Source organism: Helianthus annuus, chromosome 13, assembly GCF_002127325.2.
Source record: "Helianthus annuus cultivar XRQ/B chromosome 13, HanXRQr2.0-SUNRISE, whole genome shotgun sequence".
NCBI classification, from domain to species: Eukaryota; Viridiplantae; Streptophyta; class Magnoliopsida; order Asterales; family Asteraceae; genus Helianthus; species Helianthus annuus.
Window position 1 is genome coordinate 144,576,473 of NC_035445.2, and position 24,153 is coordinate 144,600,625.

General features: G+C 35.6%; 2 protein-coding genes across 2 annotated transcripts; one reads left to right on the forward strand and one right to left on the reverse strand.

The window, feature by feature from the left end:
- Positions 1-2,533: 2,533 nt before the first annotated feature.
- Positions 2,534-8,468, reverse strand: LOC110899603 (tobamovirus multiplication protein 2A). The gene is made up of 7 exons (XM_022146485.1): positions 8,266-8,468; positions 7,710-7,984; positions 6,203-6,302; positions 5,368-5,448; positions 5,171-5,275; positions 4,069-4,278; positions 2,534-2,834 (listed from the first exon to the last, which is right to left on the reverse strand). The coding sequence occupies exons 2-7, from the start codon at positions 7,937-7,939 to the stop codon at positions 2,727-2,729; spliced, it is 834 nt and encodes a 277-aa protein (XP_022002177.1). The 5' UTR covers positions 7,940-7,984; positions 8,266-8,468; the 3' UTR covers positions 2,534-2,726.
- Positions 8,469-18,313: 9,845 nt separating this feature from the next.
- On the forward strand, positions 18,314-19,057 carry LOC118485885 (secreted RxLR effector protein 161-like). The gene has a single exon (XM_035982395.1). It carries the CDS (start codon positions 18,314-18,316, stop codon positions 19,055-19,057), a length of 744 nt encoding a protein of 247 aa, XP_035838288.1.
- Positions 19,058-24,153: the final 5,096 nt, after the last annotated feature.

Consider the following 24,153-nt stretch of genomic DNA (forward strand, 5'->3'; position numbering starts at 1 on the left):
GCATTAATTAAACTAACAAATAAAAAATAATTATCATATTATTTAATTAGCTTTAAAACAAAGGAAAAAGCAAGTGGATAATATCTACTAACTCGATGTCGAATCATAAAAACAATCACTTTAAAAAGGCTTCGACTTTGTACTTCGTTTAGGACCTTCAAAAACGTTAGGCTGACCCTGCCGTGGATCCGCCCCCGCTATCATGGGAAATAAATAAAAGGATTCTCTAATAAAATTTACGATATATCTAATGTGTAGAATAAACGCTTAGAGATTCTTCATATGAGGTTTTATGTTTGATACTCATTAGCTTCAACTCTCCTAATGACCTTTACTTTCAAACAAACAAATAAATATGATGAAATAAACAAATTTCTATAAGCTTAACTATTTCTTCCATTACATATATGCAAATCATGTTTTCTTTATCTTGACATCTCTTGTACCGTGGGAGGTGCTTGAGTATACATTGTAGCCATTGCTTGTCTATGCCTTTCCTTATTTCTCTCCCAACCTATAAAAATTAACCATATATATGTATGTGTCACTTTAATACACAAAACATTACTAATAGTTTGATTAACGTAAAAGCCAAACGTGTACCCTGAAAAACGACGAATCCTTGGTGCTCAAGTTGTCGATATTGTTGACACAATGCGCAATGGTGACAAAACAGGTGAAGGAAATAGTCGCTAGACAAACTTCCTTTTAGATGCCATTGTCTTCTCATTTTGGTACGATATAAACCGTTGTAAAATGTTGCTAAAAAGAAACCGATGACACACCCTTCATAGCCCATGGTGCCGAAACATTGATTGTGAGAAAGATGATACCAAATCAAATCGACGAGCTCCATAAATCCCGCGTGTATTATGTATAGAAAGCAATATAGCGAACCCGGTTCACTCCAAACTGTAATGTTTTCAAATAATATAATTAGTTTAGTTGTTTTAGTTAGGGATGTTTACTATCTGCTTCAACTAGTTTTGACGGAAATTTTGAGCTATACTCTTAATTATGGTTTCAAGGAACCAGTGGCGAAGCTTGACCCGAATGACCCGGGGTGGGGGGGGGGGAGGGTCAAAAACGTATATACCCAAAAATTTCTATACGCAAACCTACATATATAACACTACTGAGCGAAAAGTTCCCCCCCCCCCTCTATACTTCGCCCCTGCAAGGAACAAGAAACCAAACTGGCCGGGTTGGTTGCGTCAGACGGAACCGACAAAACCAAACCATTGGATCCCAAACCCACCGAAACAGCCTACATGTTTCAGTTTGAACGGTTTGATTGGTTTCAACGGTTTATGAACAGGTTTCATAAATAAAGGGTTTTTAAAAGGTTTACTTGTTTCGCCTTCGTTAATAATTTCTGCAATCTTCCCAAATGCAACACATGGACAAAGAAGAACCAAAAAAGCTGAAGAAAAGATAAAACATTTCAAATTAAAAAAAAAAAAAAAAAACATGTTTAGAGATATATAATTATATATGGTAACAGTTGAAGGATTCATATTTCATACTTATTTTAAGGTCAGAGAAGCAATCACAAAGCCCAATTGCCCAACTGTGTCTTTGATTTTGATAAAGTAAGGATTCATGACCCATCATAAAAGGTGGTCTGGGATAAGGGGGAGGAATGCCGCCGGGATTCGGCAAAAACATCGGCGGCGGCATTCGGTTGCTGTTTGATACGTTGGGTGGCGCCAACGACGACACAGCAGATTGATGGTTGATTTCTGGCTGTGTGGCTGCGGCATTTCGTTGGTGGATTTGAGGTTGATTTGGATCTTCTCTCATTGTAATAATAATTCATTTGGAAAAAAAAAAAAGAAAAGAAGGGAATAAGATTTGATGGTTTGTAGAGAAAAGAAAATGCATGGTTTTTGGAGATTTGTTGAATGATCACCTCAAAATGGCAACCCACCCAACATCTGTTGGTTAATAATGTTTTATTAAATTAAGATTATTATTATTATTATGTCTTTGTTTCGTGTTTCGAGTTAACCTGTTTAATGTTCAGATGAATATTTTTGTACCCGTGTCTTTTTAATTATTTTTGTTTCATTATCTCCAATGGGGCAAAAATGTCGCTTCCAGTAAGACATTCGGCTCCAAAACCTTGTCTACAGTGGCGAAGCTTAAGATTTCCGACCAGGGGGTCAAAAACGTATATACCCAAAAATTTCTATAAGACGAAAACGTAAAATTTCTATACGAAAACTACATACTCTCCACTACTGAGCGAAAAGTTCGGGGAGGGGGGCAGCCGCCCCCTCCCGCCCTATAGAAGCTGCACCACTGCTTGTCTAGACACGTAAAGTATAGTATATAGACAACATAGAGTGCGACTCGTAGAATTAAAACAAATCACAACCCATTTATTAATTTTTTAGAAAACCTTTAAACCTAAACGGGTTAACAAGTCAACCCATTTATTAAACGGATCGTGTTCAGGTTGAAGTTATTCAAAGGGGTATCTTATTCTTGTCTAAACTTCCTTAACATGAACTACTACAAACAACAAAAATGGACACAATTAACAATTAATTTACTAATACGAAAAAAGACGGGTCGAAACTTGAAACAACATGGAGAAGAAGACACTGAAACTGTGTTTTATACACACTCAACAAGAACATGTTATGCTGATAAAACATACACAGATCAAACATTAATCGAACAAAAAATGGGTTTCAGAAACACACATTGTCAGACCGTCGTTACATGATGGAGCAACGACCTTTCTCCTCGGTTGGTTGCACGCTGCCTTGCTGATGCCTGTTTGGCTCGTTCGGGTTGTATGTGAACTCAGTTGTATCAAGCCCGTACTGTTTTACACACACACAAAAATAACAAGGCTCAGTTGTCAATACCATATAAATGTTAAGTATTTAATACAAACTAGTAACTAGACCCACGCGTGTTGTTGCGCTGGTACATTGCAAACATTGAACAAATTAGTCCAAATGTTATGTGATGCGTTAACCATATGAAAACGTGCGTTTTGACGTATCCGAATAGCATTGCGATTAAATCAAAATGTAAAGTAATCGAAGTTATACTGTATAATCATATAACGAATTTACATTTGACCCGACTCATACATAGGGAACATACAAAAAAAGCATAATCAAGAGCATAGTTGTCAATAGCGATCGCTATAGCGCGCTACGTAGCGTATAGGTCCAGTGTCGCTATTTGGGTTGTAGCGATGGATAGCGAGAATAGCGACACATTATTTTTTTTAAATATAAATAGCAACTAAATATAGCTATAAAATAGGTGGATTTTAGGTTTTTGTTAAATATACATGTAAAATAACATATATACCAGGGTATTTTGATATAATATACATATAAAATTTTTGAAAATTCTTTTTCTAGTGTATCGCTATTTATAAAATAGCCACCAGCTATTTATCGCTATTCGCTATGTAGCATATAGGTACCTTATCGTTGTTTGTCGCTATTCGCCATTAACAACTATGATCAAGAGTTAAAGTTTTACTCCTAGCGCATTGCAGCGGGGTAAAAACATAGAGTAACTCGAATTTATACTGTCAAATGAGAACGTATTATATTGACCCCATTCGATTCGAAACTAAATTTACGGCGAAACGTAGACCAATTGGAAACGTACATAAAAAAACACGAAAACGTATTATATTTGACCTGACTTGTTTCCAAAAAGAGTTTACGTCGAGACATTGACAAAAATTTGAGGGAGTTCTAAAATGGGGTAATAGTGTAGGGGTTAAAACTGTATTTTTAAAAGTTGAGGGTTTGTATGGTCAGCAGTAAAAAGGAGGGACCATTTGTGTAAAATATGGAAAAACGAAGGACACCAATGTAAAAGCCACTGACTTTGTGATTTAAGATATATAAAATGTAAATATAAAGTTATGTTAAGTTTTTATTTTTGTCATCATTGCAATATATACTAAATACCCCCCCCCCCCCCCAAAAAAAAAAAAAAAAAAAAAAAAATTTGTTGGATACATGTCGTTTTCTTAATTTATATCTAAAACGTTTTCTCGACCAGTAGAAAGTGAAATATACACACCTTTTCCCTCATGCGTGTACTCCACGCATCGTTTCTGCTTGGACGGCTATCAAGGGTTGTGGTAACGGGAGCAGGTGTAGCGGGAACCGGTTGCCTGTTGATCAACGGCTGTCGTTGCTGCCTGGGACCAGCTATGTACTCATCATCGCTATCATATTCGGCTGGACTGTTTGCAGCTCGTACCATAAGAGCTAACAAGAATACAAGAGCCTGCAAATCCACATCTAATCAATATTATAAAAGTAATGCGCGACTTTGATAACTTTTATACCTAAGGGGTGTTCTTTGGGTTTTTTAATAGAATTTCGGGTTTTCTAATCGGGTTTTTTGTTATAGGAATCCTATCCGTAACCCGACCCAAATAAGATTCGGATTAATCAGTTTCGGGTTTTGTTCGGGTCGGGTAAATCAGTATACGGATTTCTAAAGACAAGTTGCAATGCATATCTACAACTAAACTTAACATGATTATTATCAAGTAAAAAACACAAAATATCAAATAAAAACACTCCCAATATGATATTTCGTTCAAACCCATGCATTAAACACATATATTAACTAAAAAAAGTCAAATACGATAAGCACAAAACCAAACAGTATCAACCAATCGTATAAACTATAAAGTCAGGGAACATCTGTGTACTTTTGGAAAGCTAGGGACCGAATCCAAAATTTTGGTAAACCACATGGACCATCCGTGTACTTTACTCTTTTAGAAAGTTTTATAGCCTAATTGCATAGCCTCTATTTTAATACTTTAATACTTTCTTTTTTGAACGTCCAACATAAGAATCGCCGGGTACTCCGTACGCGGCACCCATTGGCCGAAAGGTAGCCCGCGGCAGCCCAACCTGCACGCACGGAGCCCCTAGCCCACCATGCCACCAGTTCCGGGGAAAACCCGACCCTGCATCCGCCCGAGGGCACGACAATGCAGAGCTGGTAAAACCCGGGTGGAGGGAATCGAACTCGAGACCTTTCAGTCAGGAGTCTTCCTTCATTTCCATAACCACTGAGCCAAAGCCCAGGGTTTTAATACTTTAATACTATTTGCATGATTTGGTAATATACACGCAACAAGGGCAAGATGTTACCGACATACCTCCAATATAACAGCCCCTAGAGCAACCCATCTGCATATTTTCCAGTTTTTCTCCAGAAATCCGTATATCCTGTCGAAATTTTCGGTTTTGTCTGTTGGGATCTCCTGATGATGTAATGATGTTCAACTATAATTAAATGAAGACAAAACGGCTAATTCATATTAAAAATCAAAGCAGTGGTCGAAAGTAAACTAACGGTTTTCCAGCTTTTGTCGAAGAAGATGAAAGCAGCACATCCTAACTCCACCAGAATTAACAAGATCAAAAGAACAGAGTACTGCATTGGATTAAGAAAATCAACTCTATAAGATACGTTTAAACAGATCACTAAGGGTTATATTGAGTAAACAACGGATCAACCGCGAAATTTAAAAAATGCAATAAAGGAAATACGTCAAATGGTTATAAGGTAGTTGAAATACACCACCTAGGCACCTACATTATTGAATTATAAAACAAATAGTTATGTAATCATATTTCTTATATTTAAATTAAAAACATAGACAAAAAAGCGTTGGCGGGTGAGGCGGGTCAGCCCAACCAGACCAAACATGCTTTGACCCGCCATAATAAATTTTAGAGTAAATTACTTTTTGAGTCCCTGTGTTTTAGTGATTTTAACCATTTGAGTCCAAAATCAAAAAGTTTAACGACCTGAGTCCCTATAAGCATTTTCTTTAACCATTTGAATCCAATTTTGTTCATTTTATAACGATTTGAGTCCAAAAAATTGGACTCAAAAGGTTAAAATTTGGACTCAAAAGGACTCAAATGGTTAAAGAAAATGTTTACAGGGACTCAGGCCGTTAAACTTTTTGCTTTTGGACTCAACTAGTTAAAACCACTAAAACACAGGGACTCAAAAAGTAATTTACCCTAAAATTTACCCGACCCAGCCAATTTGTCACCCACATGAAAGACTTTGATCGTATGACGTTCTTGATTAACTAATAACTACACCCGTGTAAGTTATTCCTTTTACATAAAAAAATACATATATAGATAATCGAGTGATGAAGTAGAAGGGATACACAAGTTAGGCAACATCCACTTCGAGTTGCGGCTCCGATGCAACCGAAACAAGATATGATAAAGAGAGCTGCACCAATGCCAACAAATAGATAGATGAACCTGCACAAAAATATAATAGTTTCAGTTACTGGAAGCGTGTATAACAATTTAAAATAACATATGACCCTGAAAGCAAAAATGATAATTATAGTTATGCATAGCCAAAAACGATTACATCTAGCGTAACATTAGATCCCCAAGCATTTTATAAGGTTACATATTTACGATACTTGCAGTCTAAGAAATTCAAGTAAACTTCAATCCTTTACAGTTTACGAAACTATCTTTTGTATACTAATATCACATGATCATAACCTAAACTACACAAATCTTATCATTGGGAAATTATATATCGGACAAAGAATAAATTTGATAATAGGTTTACCATATAAAAAGATGAAAAAGTGTATCGTACAATATGCCTTAACGTACGCTGCGTACGCGATGGCGAAATCACAAGTTATGTTACAGAAAAATGAAAATCGCATGTTTCAAAAAAACTGAAAATCGCATGTACATAAAAAAAGGGAAATCACATGTTCACAAAAAACTCAAAATCGCATGTACATAAAAAAAGTGAAATCGCATGTAAAAAAAAAAGAGTAAATTACGATTTTGGCCCCTACGGTTATATCACTTTTACCCTTTTAGCCCAAAAAGGAATCTTTTAACATCTGAGCCCCCAACGTCTTTTTTTCTAATCCTTTTGGCCCCTAACACTAACCCCATCCATTTACTTTTAGGGGCCAAAAGCCAAAAGGGTTAGAAAAAAAAGACGTTGGGGGCCAAAAGGGTTTAAAAAAAAGACGTTGGGGGCCAAAAGGGTTAGAAAAAAAGACGTTGGGGGCCCAGATGTTAAAAGATTCTTTTTGGGCTAAAAGGGTATAAGTGATATAACCACAGGGGCCAAAATCGTAATTTACTCAAAAAAAAAAAAAGTCTCATGTTATAAACCAAATTTCTCATGTTGATACTGAATCCCGTACGCAGCGTACGTTAAGGCATTTTGTACAACAACCGGCCTCTAAACAGATTACGAAGTTTAAAGTTACTCTGAGCAAAACTTCCTTATACGATGTTCTAATAAGCGTGAAATCACACCTAATCCCTGACCCTCACCATGATTTCAATCATAGTTGTCAATAGCGAATAGCGATAAAATAGCAACAAGCTACCTATATGCTATGTAGCGATAACGCCCACTATTTCATGTTTAACAGTAAAATAGTAGAAAATTTGCATATTCTGGTTTTAGAACTAAGCTAAAAAAACATCAAGATCCAACGAATCTTTCATCTTCAAACCATTCGCATATTAAACCTCAAATAACAAGCCTCTATAAGTTGCATAATCTCTTAAAATTTATCTTCATATACACATACAGTTAAATGTTCAGCTGTGATACTTACTTAGTAGCAATGTTTCACTTAATATTGAAACCAAAACAACATATAGAAACATACATACCAAGCTGTAGGCAAGTTAACAAAAATGCTGTTAGCCGACGACACCGAAACAACCATCATCATCGGCCGACCAAGCCGTATCGAATCACCACTAGGCGGTTCATAATCACCCTTTGCATTTGTGTACATAACAAACATATAAACTCCATACCCCACCATAGCCAGACCAACTAGTGTCAACAAGAAGTTCAAAAGCTTCAATAAACACTCCAAGAAACCCTTACAAGCCATTCTTCCTCAACCAACAATCTTATAACCTTATCAACCACTTCAATCCTACATTCCAAATCCAAAAGTAAAAAAAAAATTCAAAAAAAATTTTAATAAATACAATTTTTTTTAAATGACAGAATTCCCAATTGCAGATCAAGAAACAAACAGAGAAACAAGAATTTTGCTCAAAATCGAAAAAGTTTAAAACTTTATAAACATAATTCAACAAATTCACAATACCCAACTCGCAGATCATCAAACAAAACCCGATTGACCCGAAATTGGATCAAATACATGATCCAAAACCGGATTCTTGAAATCTTGAATAAGAAGAGAATACTTACAGATGTGGGTATCGATGATCGGTGAGTTTTTTTTGTGTGAAGTGGGATTAATTGGTGGAATTGAAAAGTGGGTGTGAGAAATTGAGAACCGATTGGAAGAAAAAAAATTGAATTTTTTTTTTGGGTAATTTTAAAGAATATTATCGGTAAAGAAAATTGTTATTTTTGGTGGAGTAGTGTCACGTCATGACACCGCCAAACCGGCTATTGCCATTTAAAATCTTTACGGCCAAAAGTTAAATTATTTGATTAATTGATTTGGTTTGGTTTGGTTTTGGAAGACTTCATGGTTACTAGATCGTGCTTGATGATTTTGAATTGTTTAATGAGTTGATTGTATTTTGTTATATTTTTATTTGATATGTTGTATGATTAGATCTTAATGGATATGATGCTCTAAAGTATTTTTATTTAAAAAATGTGTGTTTATTTTGAATAGCATAGTTTTTAGATCAATTGTTTTTACTTTTTAGGGATAAAATGTAAGCAAAACACTATGATCGGTTTAATTTAGTGTGGATGTGTGATCTGATAAATACATTATTTGATGATTTTGAATTGTTTAATGAGTTGATTGTATTTTGTTATATTTTTATGTTATATGATTGGATCTACTTAATGGATATGATACTCTAAAGTATTTTTATTTAAAAAATGTGTGTTTATTTTGAATAGCATTGTTTTTAATTGTTTTTACTTTTTAGGGATAAAATGTAAGAAAAAACTATGATCGGTTTAATTTAGTGTGGATGTGTGATATGATAAATATGTTATTTGATTCACTCTAAACTCGTTACTTCACTCACTATGTTTGTTATAGTATGCTTATTTCTTCTTAATGTTTGGTTATGATTGAAAGTGTTAGATAATTTGATGATGCATGATTGTATTTTAAGTATTTTGGTTGTATCATTTTTCAAAGGTTACCATTATATATATTAACCTCTTACTTGATGATCAAGATCCCATCTTTAGTCTCTGATAAATCCGTCACTGAGCATTTGACAACTATTATGTTCCTATAATTTTATGAGTTGAGAAATTTGTAAAATAAACAATAAGAAATAATCTTATCTTACTTATTATATTTATGTATAAAAATGAGGAGAATGTACATGGTATCAAACCTGTAAATCTAGGGCGGGTACAACCTCGTTGGGTCGGGGTCATGGGATCTGGATTGTGTCTGGTGCATTGTAAGACCCTGCCAATGTGAAAGGTTTCACGAAACGCATAACCTCATGACAACTAATTAGAATAGAGATGTCAACATCAAAAAGGTTATGCCCTTAATGGTCCCACACCCTATTGACACATAACACTACCTAATATAAATTCTAGCAACGCCATGTAAATCGGGTCATTCGGTCTCTCTCAACTTTGTATTACGTATTCATTTTCCAGTAATAAAGAGATACTTATTCTTCCGCTGAAGAGTGATTACAAGGATAATTCCCTTCATGTGGGTTGGGATGAGGCCAACACTGGTCTGTTTTGCCACAGTGGCGCGTTGGGTGGTGTTCCTAGACGTGATTTCTTAATCGTAGTGATGTATCTATGTCTTCGTTTGGACATCATAGCCCTACCATCATGGTTATAAAAATCCCAACTATACGCTGATTAATCGCCAATTCATCACAATTAAAACCCAGTTCATTCAACTAATTCTAATTAATCCAGATTAATCGCTAGTCCCCACTCCACCGTCCGACTAGCGATTACTACAACACTGCCTGCCGTTTGTTTTGATGGTGAATCTGTATCCCAAATGAAACGATCCGTAGAAGTATCGTTTATTTTACCGTTGATTTGAACCGATGTATCCCGGTTTTAATTCCTATCAAAAAGTCTAAAACCGATGTATGTTATTCAAAATTTTGAAATATCTTTTTGGGTAAAGTTAATTTATAAAATACGATATCATTTAAATATTTAATTAACCAGTTAAATATTATCCTTGGCATAAAGACATTATGGATAATGGAAGGATGGCAGGTTATGGCGAAGTGAAGACATAAGCTCCCCGTCAACAAGATAACAACAAGCCTCATCATTCAACTACTTCCTTTGTATATTCCTTGTTATGGACTTGTACAAAAACACACACTGACATACTGACACACAAGCACACATATACACATATATTTGTATTTATATTTATATAATACTGATTGATTGGATATAAAAATTTCATCAACCTAATAAAACAGTATAAAATTGGAAAAAAAAACATAGAATAAAATGTGATTATCACTTGAATTAGAAAGTTGATTATTTCATACAAATTAAATAGTTCGGCCTTTTTTACTTTAATACTTTAATAGAAAGTTGATTATTTCATACAAATTATGGATTATGTTTGTTACGTTGCCGGAGATGGCCCCAAGAGAATTAGTTTGCCATTATGTTTTTATGTTCATTGTCGGAAACTGAGGGGAGATCACAAAGCGGTCATCCATTGAAATATGAGGAATAGTTTTGTCAGTTGTCGCAGCCTCAATCGATGTCTCTCTTAAAGTCTTACCAGATCTCTCTTTGTTCGGTTCATTTTGACTACACGTCACTTGGACCACCTCACGTCCATGTTCGGTTCAATACTCAGACCACTCCATCTTGCTTGGGCAAATTGACTCGTGGCGGGCATTGATCTTCATTATTGGTTGGTTCAGAGAATGGAGTGAGAGAAAAATACTCTTATGTAATTTATGAATGCACTTAACATCTCATTTGTAACAAACTTAGTATAATGAAGTGTAATTATCGAAGCCAAATGAATAAATATATAATTTTCAACCAACATAAAACGCGAAGTGTGCAATTTTATGATTATTTTTAAGTCAAAATAGTTTCAATTTGCATATACCAACACTCTATATGATAGGCATGCTTGTATCAGTTAATATATAAGTAAATTCTAGGAGTAACAAGACGCATTATTTAAAAAAAAAATAGATATAATAACTCACCTAATATATACAACCCATACAACGTGTTAATTTTGATATACACAAATTATACATCACGTCACTCTTATAAAACTTGCTAACTTAAAATGAGTCTAAATTAGTCACCATCACCTACAACTATTGTTTTGTCGCCACAACCTACTCATAGTCGTCGACACCACCACCATCATTGCCACCTCCACCACCATCGCCACGTGTCAACAGACCGTTATACTATAGATTTTTATAATAAGATCAACCGACTGGGTCACTTTTATCACCATTTCTAGCTCATGTATCCTTTCGTATATTTTGCTCTTTTAAATAAACAACCCTTAACAAAACCTTGTGAATTAAATTGGTTTTTATAAATAGAGAAACTTTTCATAATCAATGCTTTTGTCCCTACAACAATAATGGTCCTTGAGATGTTAATAAGGAAAACATAGGCATATACACAAATGCATGGTCCAAATTCCATAATGCACAATGTTATACTTGTAAACAAACATTTGACATGATACTTGATTTGAAACTTATGCGTCATATACCGAACCTAATCCAACCAAACATTTAAAAACTTAACAGGCCGACTTGGGTTATGTTTAAAGTGTTATATTAAGTAACAAAGCACCCCCGTTTAAAGTAGGGATGAGATTGGTACAGTATCCGTATCCGTACCGATACTGAAAATACCAATATTGAATTTGAACAAAATTCGGTACCAAATGTCGTACCAAATATATAGGTACGGTACGGGTAATGGTACGAGTATTTTCGGTACAGTACCTGCTTTGGTATCATTTTGTTTTTATTTAGTTTTTGAGCACTTGTACGAGCACTAAATAGGTAAAATTGATATGAGTACCAATATAGTACACGTACCAAATAGGTAAAATTGGTACGAGTACCAATACGATACGGGTACCACCGTACCATATAGGTAAAATCAATACTAGTACTGTAAATAACATATTACGAAATAAAACATAATACAAAAAAAAAAAAAAAAAAAAAAAAAAAAAAAAAAAAACTTTTAAAGGTCTACATAAAATTTGATACCAGTACCCGTTTTTACCCGTACTCGTACCAATACCGAAAGTATCGAATACCAAAATCAATAAAACTGGGTACCGATACATGTACCAAATACATAAATTGGTACGGGTACGGGTACGAGTACCAGTATTTGGGAAAAAAAGCTCATCCCTAGTTTAAAGTGTTATCGAACACTCAATCAGCGATCAAATTTCTAAAGGGTTTCAGAAACACGTCAAAATAAGTTATGACCATCTACATTATACCCACCCCCCACCCCACCCTCCCAGCGCGAAAGGTAGGCACTTTAAGTTCCGATTTGAACCTATAGACGACCGTCTTTATTTTCCTCTATATAACGGGTCGTGGGATAATATAGTAGCTTTGTTAAATATAATGAAGATACTTTAATCAACACACACTTGATGTGTCATTGCCAACCCAGTACTGGTTAGAGGCAACAAATATTTTCTTGGGGACAAAGGGACTATCTTTATGATCCAATTATTCCCATCTCCTGCCAGCTGTAACTTTCGTAACCTTGGTCAACACGTCAACTTTGTCTCTAAGGATGACCGTACGTACCTTCGGGTCTCTGTATACATGCGATCCATCTCTAGAAGGATTTCTTCCGGATCACATATGTTCATCAATGCAGATTTAGGGTCCAGATTCCATACAAAGAGTTATGCATGTGGATGATGTGTCTAATTATATATACACACATATATATATTGGCAAGATGGGCAGTAGGGTTAATGGGTTGAAACGGGTCATTTTTGTACAGGCTAGGATGGACCACTCTGGCGCGCAATCACTTTTTGTCCATTTTTCAAACTTTTTTTTAAAGAACTCATGTGTTAGATAACTTAAAATGATTAAAAAGCAATATTATTGCACCAACCATCTAAATCTATGAATAAATCGAAGGAGGTTAATACATTAGAACTAAAGTATTGTTGGAAATTTCGAATTATATGTTCCTTTGCGTGCAAGGCAAGGAAACTTATTAAGGAGTGGATAATTAATTATTATTATCATGTCCTAAAATAGATAGATTTTTAGCAATCCTAGTTATAATCTAATAGGTGTGTTTAGATTATAAATACCATGTTTTGGATATTAGGGAGTGTATGAGTCAAGTTTTGTGATAGTTTCTTGACATTAATAAAATTTGGGGGCTTAGCCAAGTTCTTATTATTTTCCGTTTTCGTTCTTGTTCAATACCGATTCATCTTGAATTAGTATCAGAGCAACCTGGGATCATTCGATTAATCAGTTACCTGCGTATTGGGTCACGATTTGAAGACGGTGGACAGCAGCTCTACGCAAGAGTTTGCTGTTGTGGTGTGTTCAATCAAAAACTCAAAGGGGCGGCTGGATCTGTAATCGAAGGTGTGACAGTATATAAAAAAAACATAAACTTAATGGAAGAAAGTGGAACGGTGGTCAACGTTTCTTGTCGATTCCTCGTAAACAATTAATTTGAGTTTTATTAATTGTTTTTCTTGGGTTGTAATCCTAGAAGCACAAACAACAAAAAGTGTGTATTGGGCTTCAAAGGGTATTTGGTTTTCAAGTTTCAACGACAATTCTTTTTACGTAAATTATTGTTTTTTTACGTAAATAAGATTCGTACACGTGATTTGTTTTTTTAAACGTGAAAAATAGTTTAAAGTTAATCAGATCCGACTCGTGTAACTTGCAATCGTGTAGCAGCTCTTTATTTTATTTTCTGGTTCGTGTACGAAGGGGAACTCGAAATTAAACGTGCGGACTGGAAGAAACTGAACCAGTTACACCGGGTTCGTTTTCTCATACGTATAGTCGACGAAAGAAAAATATGGTTGGAAGCGATGGCAGTAGTGGCTCGAATACCGAGAAATCGGTTCCAAATTCAACATCGCTTCAATGCCAGATGTTGAATAAGGTTAATTATACAATTTGGGCGTTGCGTATTTGTGCGATTTTTAACGTTCATGGCGTGTGGGAGGCCATTGAACTCGGAACTGAAACCGATGTGAAGAAAAACAATATGGCGATTGCTTTGTTGTTTCAATCCATACCGGAAGAACAAATCTTGCAAGTTGGTAATATGAAGACGGAAAAAGAGATGTGGGATGCACTAAAAGCGCGCCATTTGGGAGCCGATCGGATACGTGAAGCAAGACTACAGACACTCATGTCAGAATTTGAGGCGTTAGAGATGAAGGATTCTAGTACAGTTGATGAGTTTTCTAGCCAGTTAACAGGAATGTCTTCAAAAGCGGCGTCTCTCGGTTCTATAATAGAGGAACAAAGGATCGTGAAAAAGTTTCTCAGTGGTTTACCAAGGCAGTTCATCCATATGGTAGCCTCAGTTGAGCAACTTGTGGATCTAAAAACAGTTGCATTCGCCGATGTTGTTGGTCGAATAAAGGCGTATGAAGAACGCATAAAAGATGAAGAATTGCAGTCGGATAATCAAGGTACTCAAACGAAACTAATGTTTAATAATTCTAATGCCTCTTCAAGTTCTAAACAGACTTCACGCGATTTGAGTAAGGGACGTGATCGATGCGGAAGAAATTGACCCGTCTTTGTTTATGGTGCAAGATGTTTAAGAAATCGTTTACTTGAATGAAGAAAAGGTAATTCCAAAAAAATACGAGAACGGTTCGGAAGAAAAAGACTTGTGGTATTTGGATAATGGCACGAGCAACCATGTGACGGGTAATATATCTTTTTTCTCTGAATTAAATAAGCGTGTTGGTGGCAAAGTTAAATTCGGGGATGGTTCTCAAGTCGAAATATGCGGGAAAGGGTCTATATTACTAATGGGTAAAACGGGGGAGTAAAGGTTAATGACTGATATTTACTATATCCCTAGTTTACGTGGTAATATAATTAATCTCGGTCAAGCAATGGAGTGTGGATGTGATATTCGTATAAAAGACGATTATTTATTAATGCGTGACGCTCAAGGCAGGGTATTAATGAATGTTACTCGATCTAAAAATCGTCTTTATACGATTAAATTAAAAGTTGGAAAACCCGTTTGTTTGTCGGATTGATAATGAAAATTGGTTATGGCACGCAAGACTTGGTCACCTAAATTTCGAGTCCATGAAAAAATGGTGAATAAAGATATGGTCGTGGGGATGCCAAAAATCAATCATGAAAATCAAATATGTGATTCGTGCTTAGTCGGGAAGCATACGAGACAATCTTTTCCGAAGACGGCGTCGTTCCGAGCAACGCGCGCCTTGGAACTTATTCATGGAGACTTAGGCTATGGGGTATGGGGACTGTCCCCATCCCCGTCTTGGTTCGGCGCCGGCTACACCCCATCCCCCCTCGTCCCCGTCTTCAACGTCGAGGAATGGACGTTCAGGACGATCCAACATGGTGGTCCCCATTAATGATTTCGACTGTTAATAAAAAATAAACAACAACCCACCGCCGCCGGGAACTACAACCACCACCACCACAAATTCGCCGCCACCACTCAATCAATCAACTTCCATTCTTGCAGATCTGGTGAACGAGAGAGAAGCTAGAGAAATAGAGAAAAAAATGTTGGAAACCTGGTGAACGACTGTGGTGGTTGTTGCGACGGTGGTGTGGTGGCGGTGGTGTGGTGACAGGCGGTTGAGAGAGAGAGACTTTTTATGGTGGTTTTTTTCCAATCTTGCAGATCTGGTGAAAGAGATGACTTTTTATGGTAGTTTTTTTCTTCTAGAAGCACAAAGATTTTAGAGATAGAGAGAAACAAAGAGATGATTTTTTATGGTGGAAACAAAAGGCAGTTGAGAGGATGAAAATTGATATAAAATAAAACTACCAAAATTGATATAAAATAAAACTAACAAAACTGATATAAAATAAAACTAATAAAAAAGATAAGCAGTTGAGAGGATTAAATATTTTATAGTTTATTTGTTAAATGTTAAAAAAAGTAGAAGATTAAAAAAATAAAAAAACATAAAAGTGGTGGGGTAGGATCATCCAGGACCATCCTCCATACCCTCTACTTTTGTGGGATGGACCATCCTTAGGAGGACTATGACGTGGCGCCTACGTGGCGGATCATCCTCCCTTGGAGGACCATCACCATACCCTCTAGCCTTATGCGGTCCAATTTCTCCGAGCACAATAGCGGGAAATAGGTATGTATTTGTCTTAATTGATGATTTTTCACGTTTCATGTGGACTTTTCTTTTGAAGGAAAAAAGTGATGCGTTTGAAACTTTCAAAAAGTTTAAAGTCATGGTGGAAGTGGAAGTAAGTAGAAAAATCAAGACGTTTTGAACCGATCGAGGGGGAAAATTTACGTCTCATGAGTTCAATCGATTTTGTGAAAACGAAGGGATTATTCAACACTTAACCACTCCATATTCACCTCAACAAAACGAGGTGGTGGAGAGGCGAAACCGTACCTTAATGGAGATGACTCGAAGTATATTAAAAGCGCGACAAGTTCCTAATTTTATGTGGGGAGAGGCGGTGAGGCACTCAACCAATTTAATAAATAAAATTCCAACACGAGTGTTACAAGAAGACAAAACATCGTATGAGATGTTAAAAGGAAAGAAACCGGATCTTCAATTTCTTAAGGTTTTCGGATGTACCGCTTATTTGAAAATTGTTGGCGGACATCTTCCAAAATTAGACGATCGTTCGACTCGTGTAGTTTATCTTGGAAGCGAAAAAGGTTCGGGGGCGTATCGTTTATACAATCCGACGACTCGTAGAATTGTTGTGGGTCGAGACGGAGATACGGAGTTTGATCAAACGCGTGGTTGGAATTGGGGAAAAAAATATTGTTTTTAATAACGAAGAGTCTCGTGAACCGGGTATGTTTTGGATAGATTTTAATGGCGTGATTGACACCGGAGATGGAACTGTTAATACCGAAATTGTTGGAACGAATTCTGGATCGGGATCGTCAGGTTCGTATGATGATGGTGGAGCTTATTCAACAAATTCAATGATTAAAAATTCAACATGGCCATCTAATAAATCTAGTCAAAGCCATTTAAATTCAACCTCATCAAATTACATGGGTGGCCCACCTAATCCATTGTTGAAAGAAAAAGATAGGAAAGTCAACAACACTTTAGTGAATTCTATATACATGTGGGCTCGCATAGCCCAATACATTGTGAAGAAGCTACTGTTTCAATTAGTCATAATCAACAAGGCCCAACTGGGCGTGAGGTGACCCAGCTGAACAATACTAATCCCGCAAGCAACAGTAACAGTAGCATGTGTGGTAACAATAATTCAGGAGCAAATATTTTTGCGACACCCGAGCCGGTTGTTCGTAGATCTAATCGCGCAACGGTTACACCGGTACGTTTTAACGATTATGTTTTAAATTCGAGTTCTATTGATGAAGAATTTTTATTGCTTGCGGATGACGAACCAGCTTATTTTAATGATGCCAAAAATAAATCGGAGTGGATGAAAGCAATGCGCGCAGAAATCGAATCAATAAATAAAAACAATACGTGGTCGTTGACCGATTTACCGCGTGGTGCAAAAGCGATTGGATAGAAGTGGGTTTTCAAGGTTAAGCGAAACGCGGATGGCTCACTAAATAAACACAAGGCTAGACTCGTGGCAAAGGGTTATGTTCAACAACCCGGAGTCGATTTTGACGAAGTGTTCGCGCCAGTTGCTCGACTTGAAACAGTTCGGTTACTTTTATCTCTCGCAACAAATGAAGGTTGGGAATTACATCATCTAGATGTTAAATCTGCGTTCCTACATGGCGAATTAAAAGAAGAAGTTTATGTCGCTCAACCGGAAGGGTTCGTTAAAAACGGCGAAGAGCATAAAGTTTATAAATTGTCGAAGACGTTATACGAGTTAAGGCAAGCTCCACGTGCGTGGAATACGAAGTTAAACAATATATTGTTAAATATGAAATTTCACAGGTGCTCGCAAGAACAAGCCGTATACCGAAGAACCGTTGGAACGGGCATCTTATTAATCGGCGTGTATGTGGACGATTTAATTGTGACGGGTTCAAATTTGAAACTTATTAGGGAGTTTAAGCGCGGGATGGCTAAAATTTTGAAATGTCGGATTTAGGAAAGCTTACTTATTATCTTGGAATTGAAGTGTCGCAGAGCAAGGACGGGATAAAAATTAAGCAAGAGGCGTATGCAAAGAAAATACTGACGGAAGCTGGTATGATTAACTACAATCCTACTAGTGTTCCCATAGACCCGAACGTGGAATTTTCTAAATTTGAAGACGAAGAAGATTTTGATGCAACGAGATATCGAAAGATTGTCGGGTGTCTCCGGTACCTTTTACAGACTCGACCAGATTTGGCGTTTTCGGTCGAAGTAGCCAGTCGGTACATGCAATGCCCGAAGCAATCTCATGCAACTCTCATCAAGCAAATTCTTCGCTATTTAAAAGGTACTTTTAGTTATGGCATTACCTATACTCGAGGAGAAAATATGTTGGTCGGTTACAGCGATAGTAGTCACAACATAGATCCGGACGATGGAAGAAGTACTACGGGACACGTGTTTTATTTTGGGTCTTCCCCAATTACTTGGTGTTCTCAAAAGCAAAGTACAGTTGCTTTATCATCGTGTGAGGCAGAGTATATGGCGGCTAGTGCAGCTGCGTGTCAGGCGGTTTGGCTAAAAGAATTAATTGGTGAATTACTCGACAAGAAAATTCAAGCGGCGGTGTTACGTGTTGATAATACATCGGCAATAGCTCTCGTGAGGAACCCGGTTTTCCATGGAAGGAGCAAACACATTAAATCTCGGTTTCACTACATTCGGGAATGTGTTGATCGTTAAGATATCGTGGTCAAGCATGATAGTGGCATTGATCAAAAGGCGGATATTTTGACGAAGGCTCTTGGGAAGATCAAGTTCAAGGAGATGACTGAAAAGCTTGGAGTTGAAGACTTGTTAGATACGAGTTCGAAATTCCGGGGGTGATTGTTGGAAATTTCGAATTATATGTTCCTTTGCGTGCAAGACAAGGAAACTTATTAAGGAGTGGATAATTAATTATTATTGATATGTCCTAAAATAGATAGATTTTTAGCAATCCTAGTTATAATCTAATAGGTGTGTTTAGATTATAAATACCATGTTTTGGGTATTACGGATTGTATGAGTCAAGTTTTGTGATAGTTTCTTGACATTAATAAAATTTGGGTGCTTAGCCAAGTTCTTATTATTTTCCGTTTTCGTTCTTGTTCAATACTGATTCATCTTGAAGTATGATTTTTCAAAGAACCAAATAAATTTTTTCAACCTTAATTCGAGTGGACACAGTTTTTGCTCCCCAAACTATGTAAACATAAGATTTTTCATTTTATCATTTGCCTCTAACTATGTCATGCATAGATCGAGATCGATATACTCACTTGTTTTTATACAAGCTGAATAGACCATTGCCGTGAATATGGTCATATGTCCTCAGGTAAGTCGGGAACTTGGTAATTTCCAAGGTAAAGATCAACAACACATGTAGTGTATTAATGTTAACTTTTAAAGTGACGGATCAGGCTCAAATCATTATGTTTGCACTAAAGTGTAAAACGAGAATACAAGATCTATATATAGAGAACTGAAATAACCACCTAACCTCCTCAATTAACTAACCACTCTATACATAGAGTGTACATACAATGATAAAACTAACTGTATAGACTGATATTAACTGTATCAATACATCAAGTATTCTAGAAGATAAAGCAACTAATGAACTATACAACATATATTGCAGAAAGCAGAGGTAGTGGTTGTTGATAGGGGTTGTGTTTTATTGAAAAGAAGTCAAATTTAGTGAAACTTGTTATGAATATATCATTTATAGTGACTCTCCACATCTTTAACTCCTCATTGTATTTACTCTTATGTTAATGTTGAGCCTATAAATAGAGGCTTTGTATTTTATACATTTACATCAATAAGAAATTCATCTCCCATTCTCCCATTCTTTTCTATACATTGCTAAGAGGTTCTATTTATTACATAACAAGTTATCGGCACGAATTGCTTTTGAAGTTGGATTGTATCAACACAAGACACCATGTCGTATCAACGTTGGTGAAAGAGATAAAAGACAAAATTGTTGATCTGGTATGAAAGCCCTTAATTGTTTTAATTTTATTTCCTCTTTTCTCATCGATGGTTGGTATGATAAAACTTAAAAATTAACTTACGCTTTTCTTGATATTTTTTATTGGTTATGATTTAAGATTAAAATCATCATGAACAACATTGGCGTCATCCTTGTTTAACCAGGATCATAATGTTTTTTACTTCTTTGTTTACTTTCCTATGTGTTAACGTATCTGAATAGTTTTCTTTGACAAACAAACACCTACGAAAAACATTGAGATGTAAAGAAAAGAAAGCAAAAGTAAACCAGAAACACAATGATTTTTCGATCAAGAAAAAGAATCTTTCTAGTTTCTCTAATTGATTATTTACCATATTGTAACTAATTTATTACCACTCTTGGTTATCTCTCTTTTATCATTAAATATTTTATTGGACTCAAACTCTTATTTTAATAATATAGCCAAATGAGTGTTTTGAATTTAAGATAATATAATAACAATAATAATAGTAATTAATTTTGATATACATACATATTCTTTAGTGGTTTCTAATACTAGCTTATTAATGTTTTAATGAAATTATAGACCATGGAGATATGAATGGTGAAAATCTTTTATTTTATATAGACAGTAAAATAATGCCAAGACACCACGGACAAACGATAAGGAAGAATCACCTTCAACATAAGAAACTAGTAATTAAAGTCATTAATACAAAACAATTAAAAAGTGCAAAAGATTAAAAATAAAAAGTATTACACTAAACAATTGTCTTCACCAAGTGATGTAAGAGACTTAGGCAAACATGGCCTTTGATTGTCAAGAACTCTTACGATCAATCTTGGATCCCGAGACGACTCACACACTCTATGATGGACAATGGATGATGGTGGTGGATGATGGTGTTGTGATGGTGGTGGGTGGTGGGTGAAGTGTGAGAGAGGTGGTGTGCCAAGGGATGAGTTTCAAGAGCTCCAAGCACTCCTATTTATAGGCTGAACAGAAGCTCGGGCACGGCCCCGTGCCCGCTGGGCACGGCCCCGTGTCCATCTAACACTCTCTCTCTTCATTAAATGTAATTCGCAATTACAATAAATGCGCCTGCATCAACTTGACCACGCCCCCGTGTCCGCTGGGCACGACCCCGTGGTGGGCAATAGAAGCTTCTATAGGTTTGTCTTTTCTGCTGCTTCTTGGGCACGGCCCCGTGCTCGCTGAGCACGGGGCGTGTTCAGTCTTCTGGCTTCTTTGTTTTGCTTGGGGAGATGCTGTCGGGGGGGTCGGGCATATCACTTTTGTTCCTTTTCTTGTATTTATGTTAGATTTTGCAGTCTTTTTGCTTCTTTTGTTATTTTGAGCTCATTTAATCCTGAAAATACAAAAGGAAGACAAAAACATACTTTTTCCAACATTAGTACTAAAAAAGGGTTAGTTTTAAGCCACAATTGATGTAATTTATATGTTGCATTTTGTGCACATCAGCATACATAAAATTTATATTCTTTGTTTTATTTTGAAAACAAGTATTTGTGGAATATATGGTGAATGTTGATGATAAACTAACCATCTTAATATTTGATATAATTAATTTGTTATGATGTTATGTACTAGAAATATATGGTTCAGATTTAATTGTTATTTCTATTCACATATATTTTACTTGAACTGAATATATTATATAACTTAAGTAGCTGTCGTTAGAAAATTGGTTTTAAGATTACTTTATGGCTTATGTAATTGGCTGGTACATAGAAAAATGTTCTTAGTCTATTTGTCTTGTTTGTACATCAATAGCACATGCCTTAAATGATAAGAATGATTGAACCATATAAACATATTCTAAGTCGATATGAGCTTTTATTATACGTAAAGTGCATTATTTAAATTGTTGATTCATGAACCAACACTATTTTGTAACATGTGTTAACTGAATTGCATAATATTTCAATATCAACTAAATCAACTAAGATGTTGATAATTGTGCATGATATTATCACATATTATTTGGTGTAAGCAATATGTTTCTTTATTTCGTATTGAATATATTTTAAGATGTTTCTATTTTTTTTTTTTTGTGAGAGCAACAAATATTTTATATAAGATATGCATGTGATTGGTTATGCCATGATATGTTAATGCATAATTTATATATTTTGCTTGAATGTGATGACATATTATTATTTCATAAGGTTTTATTATAACCTTATTTTATTTTATAACATGTTATAATGTTATGTATTGCTTGATTTAACTTTGTAGTATATGTCATCTATATGCTATATATTGTTTATGTATATAGACTGTCTTCAATGAAGTAGCTAAATTAAAGTTGTGTATATGATCACACATTATAAACATGATTGAATAGTGATCAAGATTCATTTATATTATAACTCTAGTCTAAGTTCCCGTGTAATACACGGGTGGCTAAACAACAAAAAAAATTATACTTTAATACGTAAATACTTTATTACATCCTGATGATATTGAGCTATAAGAGAGTAACTGAATGCTTCTCTTTGACATCCTAAAGTTATGTATATTGATCGTAAACATAATTTTTCCATAGATATAAAATAAATAATGATCCAACCTCGAATTAGTGTTGAAGGCCTTCCACATTACATAAGCAATGATTCCCCTAAGAGTTGAAACAAAAAGGCCCCAACATTGTATCTAGTTGAAATATCCGATGATCGGAGTTGTGTTTGCGTGTCAACCCAACCCGACTCATCCCATACCATAAAAAAATCAAGGAAGCCTATTTATAAAGAAAACCTCAAATTAGGCATGCAACTAAAGTAATTAATTCAATCTTTTGTTTTTCTAAACAGGGACGGCACCCCGTCAAAACTTTATTAATAAAATTAAAAAATAATAGTTACACCTAATGAGCATTGGGTCTTCCGAGACATACCCCAAGAACACCAACCTCAAAAACGCCTAAGGGGTTACAGAACGGGTTTTAACAAACCCCTACCCCAACCACTCTAACAAATAACAATTACTACTTCTAACTCTACTCGCGACCACACACAACCCAAGTATTACAAACATAAAACCTATTCAAAATCCAAACAAAAAATAAACGAAAACAACCAAAATCAAGACTAAATACAGTTCAAACAAAAAAAACATCAATCTTTAAAACTCTATCGACTTTCATACGCATCAGCAACAAACTTCAAGCTTCTTGCCATCATTCAAGTCAAACCCAAGTCCAATAACCTGCATTTACCACCAAACCCAGCAATACCTATCAGCAAATAAACATTCAATAAACATTCAATGTGAGTTTAATCCCAAGTCCACAAATTTCATGCCAAAAAACTGGTTGAAACTTTAAGTGATTTCATTCACAAAATAAATCATGAATCAAAGTAGAAAGCTATAGGAAAATCGACAAATGCATAAACATATAATATCTACCGGCATTGAAGCCCATGTAAATCATCATTTTTGTTCTAGACCTTTCCAAAGTTGGGCTTCACGTCTAAGGGTTGCCGGATATATACCTTCTGCACCAAATATTAAAGCACCAATACAAACTTTAGAATGATAACAATATGCTTTCTACATTCACTACATTATGGTTATCCTCAATTGGAAAACTAATTATAACGGGTCAAATTATTTGAAAAAAGACGATCATCCAACCAGCTTGCATGATGCATTTAATGCAAATATATATTATAACGGGTCAACTGTACTGAACAGGTCACCAACCTGGCTCAACCCATCTTGACCTTTTACCCAGCTCAACAAAAATGATATGAAATGATATAAGAAATCAACTTACCTCCATGAAAAGCGATG